Source organism: Bos grunniens, chromosome 23, assembly GCF_055505025.1.
Source record: "Bos grunniens cultivar Pamir isolate PY7600 chromosome 23, Bosgru_T2T1.0, whole genome shotgun sequence".
NCBI classification, from domain to species: Eukaryota; Metazoa; Chordata; class Mammalia; order Artiodactyla; family Bovidae; genus Bos; species Bos grunniens.
This window is the reverse complement of record NC_141187.1, coordinates 19,166,857-19,184,617: the sequence shown is the minus strand read 5'-3', so window position 1 is coordinate 19,184,617 and position 17,761 is coordinate 19,166,857. Positions and strand designations below refer to the sequence as shown.

The 17,761-nt window shown below is 37.8% G+C and overlaps 1 protein-coding gene across 1 annotated transcript in view; it reads right to left on the bottom strand.

Annotated features, from left to right (window-relative positions):
- Positions 1-215: 215 nt before the first annotated feature.
- Positions 216-17,761, bottom strand: part of CDC5L (cell division cycle 5 like) — a 40,466-nt gene continuing 22,920 nt past the window's right edge. Inside the window, exons 13-16 of the mRNA XM_086371898.1 lie at positions 16,935-17,177; positions 14,143-14,340; positions 1,380-1,592; positions 216-637 (exon numbers count right to left, since the gene is read on the bottom strand). Of these exons, the coding sequence (XP_086228024.1) occupies positions 533-637; positions 1,380-1,592; positions 14,143-14,340; positions 16,935-17,177 (759 nt within the window). The 3' untranslated portion in view covers positions 216-532. The remainder of the gene's footprint in view (positions 638-1,379; positions 1,593-14,142; positions 14,341-16,934; positions 17,178-17,761) is intronic.

Here is a 17,761-nt window from a genome sequence, read left to right as displayed (position 1 = left end):
CCTTTCTTGTCAGTGTATAGAGAAATGATCATCCTATGCAAAAATGGTCAAAACTAATAAAGCCACAAAAGGACTGCCTCTTACGGATTTAAATTAAGACACTGGACTGCCATTTTTATTATCCAAGAGTTACTCCTTAATTATGACACATAGTATGTATCTGCTGCTTTGTGGGCACTCAAAGTATCTACTTCAAACAAAGGCTACATTCTCAATTGTTTATATTTTGTTTTTATTCAAGAGTTTACTCACAGGCAGCACTTTAAAATCAGGCTTTTAAAATTAAAGGTCAAAACTAAAAAAATTTGCAAATAAGACACTGCTAAAAGAATGATCGTCTTAATAATTTAAACCCTAAAATGTCCTGTGGAGTTAAAGTTTTTACACATAAATGCATAAGATTGGTATCATTTAAAATAAACAATCAAAAAACCACAGATGGTGGGCAAATTTGTCAATGAAGATAAACAGCAGTTTCAGCCTTCCAGGGTCTGAACACCAGCAATTAATTCAGCTTGTGAGAGAATATGCTTCAGAATTTGGCCTTTAAAGTCTCTTTTTCCAACAGCAAATCAGCATATCTATGCTGAAGTTCCTTTTCTCTTTCCTGCTGTCGCTGAACATCTTCTTTTAGACACTTGAAGAAATAAAAACATTAATTATTTCATAGGTAAGCGCACTGAAAATTAAAAATATCTTATGGTACTTTATAATCTTACAAACAGCTGAGTTAGGTCAACACTCTCAACAGTTAAGTATTCCCCAAAGAGAAATAAAAATAGCAACTACTTTTGCTAAAAAACCCAGTGCTGTGGCCACTCTTTGATTTGGTCATACATGTACCAGCATTTGTAAAATCTCTGCTATCTCAAATAAATAAGCCATCACTGTCCTATAACACCCACCATGCACTTAAATAAGCCCTGGCTGCCATTTATCTGGGCATGGACTTTCATGCACATTTGGCAAATAAAGTTAAACCAAATCCGGCCAAAGGAATTTGATGCTTTGGGATGACTAGCCATATTATATTCTCAGCATTCTAAATTACAAAACAAAAAGACATCGGTTTAATTACCTCAGAGAGCTGTATGAATGGGATGCAATTAAGTTTCAGGGGGGGAAATCATAGGGTTACTTATTTCATAGTGTTTCTACATGGAAAACAAAAAATTAGTAAAGGAAAAGCCTCTGTATCCACAATGGCCTGGCCTATCCATCTACACACAGGTCACTCTAGATAAGTCAAAAATTGTAGGCTTTCGTTGAAAAAAAGCCAGACAATGTCACATGCAAACGATAGCCTCCACAGGCAGGGAAAAGAGGGAAACCCTGATTATTCTTCAGAGCTAAGTAGGGCTGCAAGGCAATAATGGTACCTCTAGCCTCCGGGGAATAGCAGAATCTTCATGTTTCTTGAGTTCTTCAAAAGTGCGTAACTCCAAGTAAGCCTGCTCAATCTGGTCCCATAAGTCATTCAACTGTTTCATGAGCCCCATCGCGCGAGACTGGTAACCCCCAAGCAGAATTTTCATCTTCTTTTCCATCTTCGCGGCTCTCTTGGCTTCTGTTGTCATGTGGCCCCTGTTTATCTGGGGGCCAGGGGGAGATCGTATCATGAGAAAAGCAGGCTCAATAACAGCACAAAAAAGGCACGACCGCTCATCTACTGCCTCAAAGCAAAAGTACAGCAGATGCGATCCCCATCTTATCACCTATGACATTTTTCACACAACCAGAGCAAAGCCACCTGGCCTTCCCAGGAGCTTGAAGGGCTACAGTCCATAGAGTTGCAAAGAGTCGGACATGACTGAAGCAACTTAGCATGCACACAGAGCAAAGAATCCTAAAATCTATATGGAACCATATATGCCAGACCCAGAATGCCAAAGCAATCCTGAGGATAAAGAACAAAGCAGGAGGCATGACCCTCTCAGACTTGGCAATATTAGAAAGCTACAATAACCAAAAGAGCACTGGTATTGGCACAAAAACACAAATGGATCAATGAAACAGAACAGAGAGCCCAGAAACAAGCCCAAACACCTACAGTTAACCTTCGACAAAGGTGGCAAGAATATACAATAAGGCAAAGATGGTCGCTTTGGCAAGCGGTCCTGGGAAAGTTGCACAGCCACAAGTAAGTCAGCCACAAGTAAGTTTTCTGAGTGAAATCAGAAAACACCCTCATGCCTTATACAAAAATAAGCTCGAAATAGCTTAAAAGACTTAAAGATAAGACATGATACCATAAAACTCCTAGAAGAGAACACAGGTAAAACACTCTCTGACATAAATCATACCAATGTTTTCTTAGGTCAGTCTCCCAAGGCAATAGAAACAAAAGCAAAAATAAGCAAATGGGACCAAATCAAACTTTTAAGCCTTTATAGAGCAAAAGAAACCATAAGCAAAATGAAAAGACAAACTAAGGACTGGGAGAAAATATTTGCAAATGATGTGACTGTCAAGGGCTTAATTTCCAAAATATGCAAGCGGCTCACATAACTTAATAGCAAAACAAATAAAAAATTAAAAAATAAGCAGAAGACCCAAACAGACATTTCTCCAAAACAGACTTACAGGTGGCTGAGGGGCACATAAAAACACTCATCATCACTAATTATTAAAGAAATGCAAATCAAACCTACAATGAGGTACCAGCTGGTCAAAATGGCCATCACTAAAATGTCTACAAATAACATGCTGAAGAGGGTGTGGAGGAAGAGAGCCCTCCTCCTACACTGTTCGTGGGAATGCACGCTGATGCAGCGCTATGGAAACAGGATGAAGGTTCTGCAAAAGCTGAACACAGAGGCGCCATGCGATCTAGCAACCCCACTCCCGGGCACACATCCGTGACAGAATCCGGATTCAAAAAGACACACGCACCCTTACGCTCACAGCAGCACGATGCACAGCAACCAAGACGTGGGAGCAACCCAAATGTCCACTGACACATCAACGGATAAGACAATATCGTACATCTGTATCTATACACACACACACACACACACGACGCAGTACCCCTCAGCCACTAAAGAGTGAAATGATGCCATCTGCAGCAACATGCACGGACCTAGAGACTATCACAGTGAGCAAAGAATACCGCTTTCATATGATCCCACTTTTAGGTGGAATCTAAAATATGACACACATGAACTTACCTATGAAAGAGAAACAGACTCACAGACATAAAGAACAGACGTGTGGCTGCCAAGGGGGAGGGGGTAGAAGAAGGACGGACTGGGAGTGTCGGGTTAGCAGATATGAAATACTATGTATAGAATGGACAAACAACAAGATCATACTCTATAGCACAGGGAGCTATATTCAATACCTGTTATAAACCACAATGGAAAAGGAAAAAAAAAAGTACATTATTCTTATACTTCAACTACCATAATACAAAATTAGGCTTAAGGAAGGGTTTCTCTTACACTTGAACAGTTTTACAGTTTAATCCCAAATAAGTCATTCATAATAACTTCACCCATGATCCAAACTCAAAGCAGGCTTGAATTTCACAGTATGGGGAAAACTAATTTCTACCTCCAAAAATAACTCCTGGTATCATTAATCCTGAGGCTGGCAGTTTTGGGGGCTGGCAGCGATATATCTCCACCATCTGTATCTCAAAAATGCACTTCTATATATTATACATCAAGCACATTTAAAATAACTGAATAATACTCAATTAATATACCACAGCTGTGATCAAAACAATCCCCTCAAAAGTACAAAATTACTAGATTATTTTTATAAAGTTATAATCGTAAACTTGGCATAAAACCCATAAAGGAGAGAATATCACATTTGGCAACAACAACAAAAATGTTTTTAACTTTTGAGGAGCAAAAAGACTCCATAAAATTAAGAGAAATAACAATTTTCCTATTAAATATGTACAGTGAGCACAAGTGAGTTGCCTCTCAGATGATTCTAAAATTAGGTGAAAAAAATTTTTAATATATACATTCAAAAAGAACTGGAGAGGGACACTTAGCAGAAGGTTTCAACAAAATTCTAGAGCTGCTACAAGAAAGCCTCAGTTTAGAGGGTACAAGGAAAAGTTGAGAGGCAGCAGGCTGTGACGCAGAATTCCATCAGTATAACGCCTTCTCTGGGTGTACATTCTACATCCAACAATGTCCTCACTTCACCATGATCTGCAAACACTTGTTTCCAACAAACAACACTTGTAACTGTGAGGTCAAAGCCTCAGGAATAATTATTAAATCTGTATAAATTTCTTTGTGTCCATTTCTCCTTGCAACTTCTTTCCTCTCTCCTACCACCCTCCAAACTGATTCCATCAAGTGACTTCTAAAAGCAATCAAAGCCAAGTAGTTTCCGGATAACATATACCCAAATGACACTCTGTAATTCACAATAATATAATTGAGAGTGCCCTGTAACAAGGGAGACAGTGTGACAATTTTTTTTCTGAAATACTAAATGTGAGGGTGAGAGGCGGTAAATAAGTAGAAGTGGTACCATGGGAAAACACTGTCAAATAGACAACACTGATTAGAAAATTGTTCATAGGATGTTTCCTTCAATACTTAGAAACGATATAATCACCAAAACAAATATATAGCTTTCCATTAAACATTCACTTCAAAGCATTACGTCTGATATAAAAATAAACATGTCAATCTCAATGCTTTCTTTTTTTTTAGAATATGTAAGAAGAGCAAAAAATGCCATGTTCCCCAAAATATAAAGTACACTTCTACTGGAAAAGTAGTACTTCATACCTATCCATCTCCAGGTTACTTTATTGAAGCCAAAGTCAAATAAGCCCAGGGCACAGGGGGTGGCAGGGAAGGGACATGTTTTATGTGTCCCTTAAGAATATGAGATGGATCGAAAATTAACATAAAGCTTATTTAAAGCCATTCCTATCTTCAACATTTTATAAAAGTTAAAATAAGCTTTTATTCCTCTGCAATGCACTTAAAGACTAAATCCATTAATAAATAATGTCCTTTATAAAAGAGCCATTTTCCTCAAACAGATAAACAAATTAAAGTGAGTTCCACAGCAAAGATACATCTACTAAGAGTCAGGAAATACTGGAACAAGTCAGTAGTGCCGTGGAGTGAAGTGAGTCACTCAGCTGTTTTGAGTTAATGTAGGTTATTTAACCTCTGTATTTCCACTTCTCCATCAATAAAATGGCAGTTATCACTAAAAGTTACTATATAAAGTACAGAAAAGCCGTTAGCCACCCAGTAATATCTGGCACAAAGCAAGCAGTCAACAAATGTTAGCTCTGATTCCAATTATTATAGGTACTAAGAGGTTAACCATTTTGCTCTCCTCTCTAATGGACCAAGGGACTATGGATGACAGTTTAAAACCCTCTTTTAAATTTCAACTTTAATTTTAAAAATGACAGAGATCTCTTCCTGGAAATAAAGCAAGGAAAAGACAGCTGTTTCTTAAGTGAGCAGTCTGCCTCTTTAGGACCACCACACCAAGTAACAGGTACTAGAGTACATCTTTTTAAGCCAATGCTCTTCAACCCCAGCTAAACTTAAAAGGGGCTTCCCTGATAGCTCTGCTGGTTAAGAATCTGCTGACAATGCAGGAGACCCCAGTTCAATTCCTGGGCCAGGAAGATCCCCTGGGGAAGGGATAGGCTACCCACTCCAGTATTCTTGGGCTTCCCGGGTGGCTCAGCTGGTGAAGAATCAGCCTACAAAGCGGGAGACCTGGGTTTGATCCCTGGGTTGGGAAGATCCCCTAAAGAAGGGAAAGACTACCCACTCCAGTATTCGGACCTGGACAATTCCATGGACTGTATAATCCACACGACTGCAGAGCCAGACATGACTGAGTGACATATGTATGTATGTAAATTTAAGAAGTTAACTGTAGAGTTTTAAAAATCTATCACTGCAGAGACTCTTATTTATATGGTCTCAGACTACTGTATTTTTAAAGCCCCTAGATGGCAGGAGGCAATCAGGATGGAGAATTCTGTTTCAGCCAATGTCATTACTGAAGCTAGGTGTCAGCTGTTTTCTCTTAGCTAGGCCTACCAAAATGTCCTCATTTCCAATAATAAGTGAACTAAATCCATAAGTTAGTTGCAGCAAGTTCCTGATACTATAATTCAGTGTGTTCCAAACATAGCAACATTAGACACTCCAGTCACATGTGGATTCAAATACACATTCCAAAAACCTTAACAGCAAAGAATTTCAAATTAATATATGCAGTGCTTTTTAAAAAAATTAGTCACACAAATTATCATTTTCATCGGCTAAGATAATTCAATTAGCTATACACTGCACGCCATGGAAATTCAATTTCCAATTTGGTGTAACAACATAACACTTAGGCTCAGAAAGTGTTTAATTAGTCATCAAGGCACATTTAGTATGACTTACATCTGGGAATTACCTCACCTCACACAGTTGAGTCATTTATTATTCCCAAAATACCAAAGATTTTAAAACTGCAAAGCTTCCATTTAATGTGAACAATTTTATTTAATTTAGCTCAAACTTTATTAAAGTCTTCTGGCTCAAATACTGTGCTAAGATTTCAAGCAAATATGGAAATAAATTATACAAAAAATTAAAGTACAGAAAAAAAAATTTAGTCAATTAACTATATGAAAGTGTCAGTCGCATCAGTTTGCAGCCCTATGGACTGTACCCTTCAGGCTCCTTTGTCCATGGAATTCTCCAGGCAAAAATGCTGGAGTGGGTAGCCATTCCTTTCTCCAGGGATCTTCCTGACCCAGAGATGGAACCCGGGTCTCCTGCAGTGCATGCAGATTCTTTACTGTCTGAGCCACCATGGAAACCCCAAATAATTATATGTTAGTACAAAAATATAAAGAAGAAATATATAAAGTATATGTAAATATACCTTAAATGTAAAGAAAGGAATATAGCTTTTAATATTCAATTCTAGCTTATCTTACATCTGCCATCTGATCATTAAAATGTAAAGGATGATATCCACATATCATAAAATGCTCGACCTATGACTGCTCAATACATTTTAGGAGGGGAAAAAAACTAACCTATAAAGTCTGGCCTTTTTCTAGCCAGTAAATCTCAAGCATGAACCACACACGCATACATGGAACACATCTACCTTGAATCAGCCCCAGCTCCCTCACCCCACACTCATACACAGAAACAACATTAAAGTCCAACAGAGCATAAAAACTTTTTTAAAAATTACACAGAATCAAGAAGAACCAGGCTCTGACTTAACCAGATTAATATTTTAAGCCCTTTTAAAAAATACAACTAAGCGCTAGCAACTGCCCTGAAGGACAACTTATTTTCAACAGAAAAGTACTGGTTCAGGGAGCTTATATTACTTCCTATAGGTGATTTACCAAAAGTTCTTCCAAAATCTGATTTCAAACCACTGCATTTACAGTTCATTTACCAAAAGTTGTCAAAAGTTTTTTTTCAAATCCTTAACTGCACTTAGAGACATACTTTAAAGTCTTCTTAAAACAACTAACAAACTTAGTAACGGAATTAGGATTAAATGCTTTGTTCACTTGTCACCAGACAAGCCTCCCAAATATGGTTATAATGGAAGTTTGTGCTTAAATATGTATCAGCACAAAATTTCTAATGATTTTACATAAAGTTCACTATAACTATTAGCATTTTAAAGTAAGACAACACTGGATATAATTAAAGCTGACTACATCCAAAATGAAAGTGTAAAATTCAATTCAAGAAGAGATGAATGAATATATATCTACATATAAATGTATAGGGGGACCAAGCTGACGAATTTCATGCATCATAATTCTGTTTTACGATATGATGTCTGGAATTTGTTTCAAACAGCGGGGAAGGGGAAATGACATGAAATAAGAGTGGCTACGAGCTGATGGCTGTCACAGCTGGGTGACGACACACTAGGACTCATTACTCCAGTCTACTTGAGGGTGTATTTAAAAATTCCCATAATAAAAGTTTTTTTAAAATTCAGTGTCTACTCCAAAGGATAACTATTTTGTTAAGACTATACACCACAAACCATGAAACATCAATATAATGTAAACATTAAAATGTAAAAGTATGTCAACTGTCTCAACATGCCAAAATGTACAAATGAAATGTTAAAATCCAGTTATGTAAAATTCATTTCTACGAAACAAAATCTGAGCCTTTAAGTATTATTCAAATCTCTCTCCTAAAATTGACCCATGTCTCGTATTTCAGACATTCATCAAAATTTAAACAGCAAAAACTTAGCCACCGTCTTACTCAAGGTAGTTACTTCTTGGTACCTTACACTATCAAATCTAATTAAGCTAACACCAAGAGTGATAATGAGCCACTTTGCCTGGTGGCTCAGCAGTAAAGAATCCACCTGCCATGCAGGAGACCTGGGTTCAGTCCCTGTCAGGAAGATCCCCTGGAGGACATGGCAACCCACTCCAGTGTTCCTGCCTGAGAAATCCATGGACAGAGCAGCCTTGTGGGCTACAGTCCATGAGGTCACAAGAGTCCGACACAAGGTAGCGACTGAAAAAGAGTGATGATATGAACCTGAGAGACCTGGGAGAGGATTCCTATCCAGTAAAACTTACCAACTGTAAGGCACACACTATCTTATTTCATCTTACATTATTTCAAGCTCTCACTTCCATGAGATAAAAACTACCACCCAAATTTTACAAGTAAGAAACATCTGAGACTCAGAGACGTTAAGTAACTTGCCCTAGGCTACACACACAGTCACCAAGAGATGAAGTTCTGCCACTGCGTCTACTTGGAGTCCAACACTAGGGCACACTGCAGCTCAGCCAGATGTCCTCCCGGCCTCAGCCCGTGACATGCAAACTTGCCTGAAGAAATTCAAGCTGCGGCGCTGGATGGCTTAATGCCACCAGACAGTTCACTGAAAAATCATTCCAGACACACACAAACAAGATCTCAATTAATGAACTTGCCCATCACTCCTTCCCTGATTTAGGCATTAACCTGTACGTAGCTACTTGTAAGAATTTTATTTGACACTGGAAAAAAGCTTTCAATTTCCCCAGCTTACATTTTTTAATTCCAAGTTCTTTTATTCTTAACAAGCTACAAAACTATAGGAAAAACATCTCTCAGAAGAATTTTATGGGAAAAAAAAAGTTTATTTTAACAACTTTTTGAGAAGCTGGGCAGAATATAACTAGAATTATCAGAGACTTCACCAAAGCTAATCTTTTGCCACAGGCTTTGAAAGAGTACAAGTGATCAGGGTTTTCTTTTGTTTTGTTGAATGGTACTTATAATATACTATTAAACAAATGGAGTAGTACATGGTGATCCCAATTTAGTTTTAAAGACCTTTATCCACACACTGATATGTGTGGCTGTACATATATTAAATCTTTTTCTATCATATTTAATCTTATATATACACATCCCAAGATGTTTAATGTGATTACACTTGAATGGTAGGCTTTTCTATTTTTTTTAATTTAAAATTTTCTACAAACTACTGGTATTATTTTTAGAAAAAACGCCTACAAATGTTATTTTTTAAATGCATAGAAGAGAAACTGTCTAAAAAAGACTGGCCAGAGACCAATGGAAAACTGATGGTCCCCAGGAGATGAATCAGTGGAACCGTAAGTGTTTCCTCGGGTCATTACAAAAGGGAGCTGTATGGGACTTATAAAAGTGTAATTGTTACTCTCAAACTCACTAAGTTTGTTAAAGTTACTAAGCTTAAGTAATTCCAAAATAAACACATTATCCTTGGGTCTCCAATACTGTCCTCAGTTAAAGTCTGTTACAGTGAGGTTCAGAAACATTAAGAGCATCCCTCACTGAAATTCTTGCTCGGGGACCCAGATAATAACCTTATACCCCTGGAAAAACAGGTTTCAGAATACCTAAAATAAATATAAAGTTAACGGCAGCTCCACTTCCTAGTCAACATGATCCTATAGTAGTAAAGATGTGATTCAACCATCGAAATGTTTGCAAACAAGAGCCCATGAGTGATACTCCTTTAATCTCTATACTGCTCATTAGCATTGTTTTAGCAGTGAGCCATCTCAATATTGATGAGATGCAGGTCCAATTAAGTGATTATTAGCCAGCATCTATCAGTTAGCAACCATCAGACTGCCTCCCTAAAAAGCAAGCTAAAGCAATAAGGCAAAACCTTACTAGACGCAGTTCCAAGAACAGAAAAGTACCAATAATACAATGCCAAGAGCATTTTACTTTTGCATAAGTTAGGAAATGAAACCCAACAACTACAAGAAACAAATTCAACTTAACGCTGAGGAATAACGAAAGCAACACTGTTGTTATCACAAGAGATCTCTGGTCTAGCTTCCAGAGTTGCTACTAGAAACAACCAAGAAATCTGTTAATGCCTTTAAGGGTGATGGCAGAGAGCAGAACTTGAGAACTGAGAATGTTCCAAGTACTGAGGACTTCTCGCCTGTCACCGCACACCACCCCACACATACCCTCCCACCCACACAAGAGCCCAAGTGTAAACCTGCTGAGATACAACAACATACCATCCCTCCACCCTCAAGTGCACACCAACTTAATCCTTACCCTAGGTTTTAAGGGAAGTTTTATCTTGTGTAAAAATAAATGATGATCACTGAGAAAACAGGATCCATCGTGCAGCTAATTTTGCTGAAATATAACCATCCAAAAAAGTCAGGGGTCCCCAAATGAGTTCTACAAACACACTGAGAAGGATTTTAAATGTGTTATCTGTGTTAAGTTACTTTATTTCCAAGAAGTCAATGTCACACGGTATTTCTTGACTAAATTGGCTGTGCCAGTAAAACACAGGGAGAAGTATTACTTCTGGACCTAGTTCCCACCTCTAAGGAAAGCCTTTCCATTTTTACAGCTAACATGACAAAATCTACTTTTCAGCCAAACTTCCTCAACACAGCAGTTTAGATACAATTTCAAATACTATTAAATTTAATGGCAGGCCTAAATTCAGACTTCTCATTTCACTTTTGCACCTACTGGAAATTATTTCACTCAAAATAATTATGTCTTCAGACGATTTCCTATTTCCACTTAAAGTGGAAACAAATTAGAACACTTCAAATTCTATTTGCACTTCCCAAATACAGTAATGACTCATTTATCTGGCATCATCGGAAAAGAAGGTTCTCCACGTTAGGTGTTTTCCAGATAAATGAAGTCTGGAGGAGCAGAAAGCTCATCCGCCTGAGTCCCTGCTGTGTCCCCAGGGCCTAGAGCAGGGGCTGGTCACAGCTGATGCTCAGTAACACACTGAATGTGTGATTAAATAAAGGCCTACGGTTTCAACCATTTGATGAAAATTCTTCTACAATGGCCATCCTTCTTTTTCTGTTTTATAAAAACATGACACTGAACAGAAATTAAGTTTTTCTTATTAATTGGAGTATCCTCATGAACGGCAAACATGCTACACTCCTACCTAAGACACCTATAATGCCCTCAGAAGCTATTCAAATAACATGGCCTTTTGCCACCATATTTAAATGGCCTCAACATGCTGTGTTTTCATAACTTTTCCTTTCCTGATATTAGCCGTCACTTCTGCTTGCAGGTGCTGCCACTGTTTACACACAGATGTCTGGTAAGGTTCCAAAATTAATTCTATCTCCTAAGCAGAATAAAGTATGTGGACTTGGTTAGTCTTTCCCACTTGCTTCTGACCTGTGACTATCTTCTGATTCTATTTACTTAAAGGACTCCTTGTACCAGCCAAAACATTCTACATAAAACCTGAGATGGTTCTAACTAGTTTTAAATGAGAATCCTAAGGATTTTAATTTAAGTTCTAAGTTTCAAATACTAATCATGAGTAATGGCTTGAAGACTAGCTCCAAAATAAACCTCAGGGCATATTTTTTTAATCCATTTAGGAGACACCAAGCACGACAAAGCTGGATTTCATCTTGCTTGATACGGTGTGATGGGGCCCTAATTTAGATTCACTGTTCCAGAGCTCACGCAGCAGAACTCAAGCACACTGGCAGTCGGGAACTGTGCTCAGTACAGCACGGCACGTCTCCCTGAACCTAAGAGTGCACGGATAATTTCAGTACAGCCTTAAGTTTATATAATACAACTAGAGTTCCTTCCCCACAACAAACTCTGAATAATGTTTATAATTTAGCAATCAACTGAAATGATGAAAGAATTACCACAATTGAAATAAAATATTTATGTATTTCAAATCAGGAGAACTGTGTCTTCAAAAACTCAAATAAGCTAAGACAAATCTAGTTCTGAATTAGGGATGGATACAAATAAAATGAGGGATTTGTTTATTTGTGTTTTTGAGTCTCTTTTCTTCTTTTTAAAGATTTAATGAACTTTCATTTGAAATAAGCAGAGTTTACTAAATTAAAGGATTTGATTACGTGTTCTTTAAAAGTAACTAGCTGAGTAAACATTAAAGCAAGTTATCCAGGAGTCAAGAAAAGAAAAATTACTTCAGACTGTTTTATGAATATTCTTCCAAAATCACCAATCCTTCAGCAAAAATAGTTCAACGGAAGATTTCGGTTCCTGGTACTGAACTGAACAAAGAGAACCACATGTTTCTAATGGTTGCTCATAAACGACCCAAATAAATCTCCAAAAGAACAGCAGTGGTTCTCTCTGTATTTTTCCCTTCAAAACTCACAAGACCAATTCAACATAGAAATAAAAATTACTGTACTTTATGGCACCACTCACTTTGTGACACATTTATTTGCTGTCATGAAAGTTAGTGCCTCAACAAAGTAAATGAGATTTGGGGGAAAAACTTTTTTTTATATTTTAAACAGCACAAAATGTCCTTACCATTTGAGCAATAAAGAGTTTGCCCACCTCAAATGAGATTTTCAAACCAAGTGAGAGACCTAAGCATTTATATATAAAGGTTACAAGGAAGCTTTCCAAATAGCTTTCCAATCAATTATGATGCTGACCTTAGAACAGAATTACACTGCTAACTACCACTTATCAGAAATGAAGCCTACACAACAGAAAATATAACTTAAATTTAACCACTGATGTTCTTTTTACTTTCCCTGACTTGTGAGTTAAAACACGGAGCAACAGCACACCCTGCTGGAAGTCAGTAACACAGCTAGAGTAACCAGTAGCAATGGACTGTTAAAATTTTACCCAAGATGAAAATCACTTCAGGAAGAAACTCTGATTTCCCACCAAATGAGAAAAGAAGTTCACGAGCATTACCATTAGGTGCCTAGACATGTGACCTTAAAGGTAAAATTAAAAATTAACTAAAGTTTACTGCTTTTTCCAGCTCATTTCCCTAGCTCCACACAGCCCCAACCACTCCAAATGACTTCACTGTTTTTTATTTTAACCCTAAATAAAATATATTCAAATCTACTTTACTTATGGTAATCACGTAAGAGGAACTTGAAGCCACTTTCTGCACGTGACTGCCTGAAGCACCCCTTTATACTTCCCATCCCAAGATACCTTGGCCTCAGAAACACCCCTGAAGACCACCGTTAAGAATTCACAAGGCAGCCTAGCAGTCCATGAACCACAATTTACATACCACTGGCAAAATTCCTACACAGATTCTGGAATTCAAAACATGCAGACTATATTAAGAAACCACATGCTATGAAATTCCCATCGAGTACCTTTCAATGTTTTCACAGACGTGAAAAATCATGGAAGCCACTGTCTAGGTAATCCAGCTCAGCGCTCTCCCTGTAGCAAACTCACAGGAATCAGAGAGTGAGCAGAAAGGTACTGAAGTTTTTTAAGTGTGCCCTCTTGGTTACAGAAAGAAAGCTCCCTGGTCCACTGATCTCCCTCCTTAGAGAAAATTGCTATTTCAGCACGCATCTACACTGTTCTGAGCGACCAGTGTTCACTTTTTGGCTCCTTGCTCCCACGTGTAGAAGGTTCTGATTGACCTGTGGTCAACTTAGAGCTCTCTTTATCACAAAGCCCAGCCATCCTGAAAAACCAATGCAGATCAAACACTTCAGTGCAGTGCAGTTTTTCTCAAGAAATTCAAAAACAATTACATCTATTTTTCTGAAGTTGTATGAGTTTCATTCATCAGAGGTATGAGTTTGATTCATCATTTCAATCAAAGTACACATTTAAGGTTGAATATTAAAAGGATACCAACCTCAAGCCTCTTTTCCAGCGACTCAATTCTGTCCTTTTTGCTAGCCAGGTTGGCCCGGGTGTAGCGGCTCTGCCCGGGAAGATACAAAACTTGACTGTAGCACTCTTCCCACACCTGGTTATAAGCTTCACTTGAGAGTTCTCCGTGGCTCATACCTTGTTTGACCACTTCCATCTCCTGTACCAGAACATCCTGAGCCTGTCACAATAATAATTTCAGTAAGCTTGAGGACTAGAGAGAGACACTTGCCATCAATAGAAAGTTTTAAAAGACTGGTCTTTCCCTCCCTGGGCAAAAGCAATGAGCTTTGGTTGACTGACGGTTTTTTGGAAGGGGGTTATAAATATCTAAGTGAAACAAATTAAGAAGCCTAGAAGTCAATGCAGATTGATCTGAAGAGTCAAGCATCCATGTATTACGCCCAATAATATAAACATTCTTCGCCTTCACTCATTAAAACAGCAGCTACCATTTCTCAGGCGTCTACTATGTGCCAGGAACTGGACTGAAAAGTTTTACCTATTTTATCTCCAAACAGCATACCACTCTTACAGAGCAGTCAACATTAACCTCACTGAAGTTCATGAAGCTCATTAAGGTCATTAACCTCATTACAGTTCACGAAGCAAAGGCTCAGAGAGGTTAAACAATTTGTTCAAAAACACAACACTAGGAAGCAGAAGAGACAGGCTCACACCCCAACCAAAGGTGACCAGTGCGTGGGGGTGCTCCTTCCGCTTACCACCAACCCCGACACTTCCGACTTCCCAGTGCAGTGAAGGGGAATTAGGCAGGGTTTTTTTTTTTGACACATGCCTTTTTTTTTTCATCTGAAAGAATGTCCCTGACATTACCAGAGAATAGGACTGGAAGCACAGATCAAATAATGACAGATCACAGACCAATTGCTGGTCACTAGAAAAGATTCGGTTTAAGATGATAGAATGAGGATGGAATTGGACAAGTGGAGTCCAATCACAGTTTTAGCATTTAAATAGCTATCTGAACTTGCTGAACTTCTGTGAGCCCGTTTCTCATCTGGAGAGGGGAGATAATACCTAACATGTTTGTTATGAGGATTAAGTGATACAGCAAGACACAAAGAGCCAGCCCAGCAGCAGACACACAGACTCCATCAGCATACCACATGAACTCTTTCCAGCCCTTTGCTTCATGGCTCATGAAAAACCAACAATTACTTTTTGTGCTTTATAGAAAGCTCTCAATCATTCCAGGAACATCAGAAAATAAACACAGACCAAAACATAAGAAAAATCAAGATAAATAACAAGCATATGAAAAAATTTAAACAAAAAAAAAAAGAGGTGGATCAAGTCTACAGAATATAAAGAATGGATCCTTTTAAATGATACCTCTTAGAGGAAATAATGGAAACAAACCAATTTTAACACACTTAATGACAACTGGGCTCTTTATTATCAGTGAAATGGTATTTAACTCTGAAACGGTACATGGTAAAAATTGACAAATTTAGCTCTTACAATGATTAGGAGAAAGTACAGCTAAGTTCCACTGAAACTGTGCCTAAAGAATCTGCTAAGTAAATAGGTGCTTCAAATTTTTCAGAACACAGGGGACTACAAACAGGTCATAAAATACAGGAGGATGAACTACTTTGTAATGGTTTCATATAAAATTCTAAAGCACTACTTATAATTATTTTCAAAGCATGCATTAGAATCTGTCCCTTACAGAACTTCTATTAGTAACAATGTGATCTTTGTTTCAGGTTTCCATATATACAATAAATTCAGGAAGCCTGATTTCCTCAAATCCATCTTCTCATATTTTCACTCTAACAAGAGGAAACTGTTCAAGCAATGAGGTCATTATCTCATTCTTAACAGAGGGTAGCTTCCATGGCACTTACTAGAAGACAGCAACTCAGTTACTCAGAAGCAAACTGAAACAGAAATCTAAACCCTTCTTCCTCTATTTTCTAAATATTCTATAATAGACATGTATCACTTATACAGTACGAAAAAGGGAAAGTAGGAAAGAGAGAAGGCGAGTACAAGAGGGAAAAGAGAAGAATCTGGTTTCCTCCTAAGTCCGCCCATTCTAATGGACAGGTACTTCACTGCCCCGCAGAATGAAAGACTAAAGAAAGAAGACTTCAGCAAAAGACCACTCCTCTTCCAACCATGACACCAACTCTCTTTTCCTGTATCACTGTACAGATTTCTAGGCACAATCACAGCTGTTTGCTCTGTCAAAGCAGAAAGAATAAAATGCATATGGAGGAAGAGGCAGGACAGACGTTATATCATACAGAAAACATTTCTTTATTTCCTTATCCACAAGGGCAGGGGGAAACCATGTCAGGGAAATACATGCAGTAAACGGTATTTCCTTTCTGTGAATGGATGAAAGGTTTAATCTGTAAATATTTTAATACATTCTTGTTTTTTCATAGTATTCTAGGTAAGTGAGGTTTAAGTATTAAAGGCAATCCCACCCTATTCAGAGACAGCAAAATTAAACCCAGAAAATGACAACTGTAGGAACGATAAATGAGGCACACACCCATGAGACAAAAACACCCTGTCATCAAAGCCAGTGTCTCTCTGATAAAGGTCTATCATTGAACATTGTGGAGAGGGGAGGGGAGAAGGGAGGATGTCTGCATAACATTTAACATGAAATTTCTCTCTTAACCATATATTTCTGTTGTTTATGAACATCCATATAGGAAAATATGTTCATGTTTGTCCATGATACACAGTATCTAACAAATACTTAAATCCTGAGACAAAAATACTCAATGATACCTTTTTCAGCTCTTCCTTGGAGAATTTTTCATAAGGGTTATGTTCCAGATAGGCAATGTGCTCTGCATTATTGGTACCAAATCCTACAGTTTTTCCTTTTTTATTTCCAGATGGCTCATAAGGGTGATGTAGAAGGTCATAATGAAGCATTGTGATCATTTCCTTTTTGATCAGTTCTTCACTTTTCTGTAAATCTGTTAGAGGTGGTTCTACATTTAACGGTCTTAGAATTGTTTCATTTACCTAAAATTTTAAAACAAGTACAATTATTAAACATAGTACTGCAACATACTACTATTACTACTTCTTCCAGCAATGAATTAAATACAAGCACACCTTGTTTTACTGTGCTTCCCGTAACTGCAATTTGCAGACAAGGTGTTTTTTTTCACAAACTGAAAGTTCGTGGCAACCCTGAATTGAGCAAATCTATTGGCACCATTTTTTCAACAACATCTGCTCATTTTGTCTATGTCACACTGGCAATTCTTGCAATATTTCAAACATTTTTTTCATTACTACTCTATCTGCTATGGTGAGCTGTGATCATTAATGCTACTACTGCAAAAAGATTATGACTCAGGGTCAGAAGCTTAGACGATAATTAGCACTTTTTTAGCTATAAAGTAGCTTTTAATCAAGTTATGTACATTAAGTACATTAAGGTATGTACTTTTTTTAGACATACCACTACTGCACACTTAAAAAACTATCATTTAGTATAAATGTAACTTCTATACACACAAGGAAACAGAACAATCCGCACTTGACTGAGTGACGTGCATTTCACTGCAGTAGCCTGGAACCCAGCTGCAGTATCTCCAAGG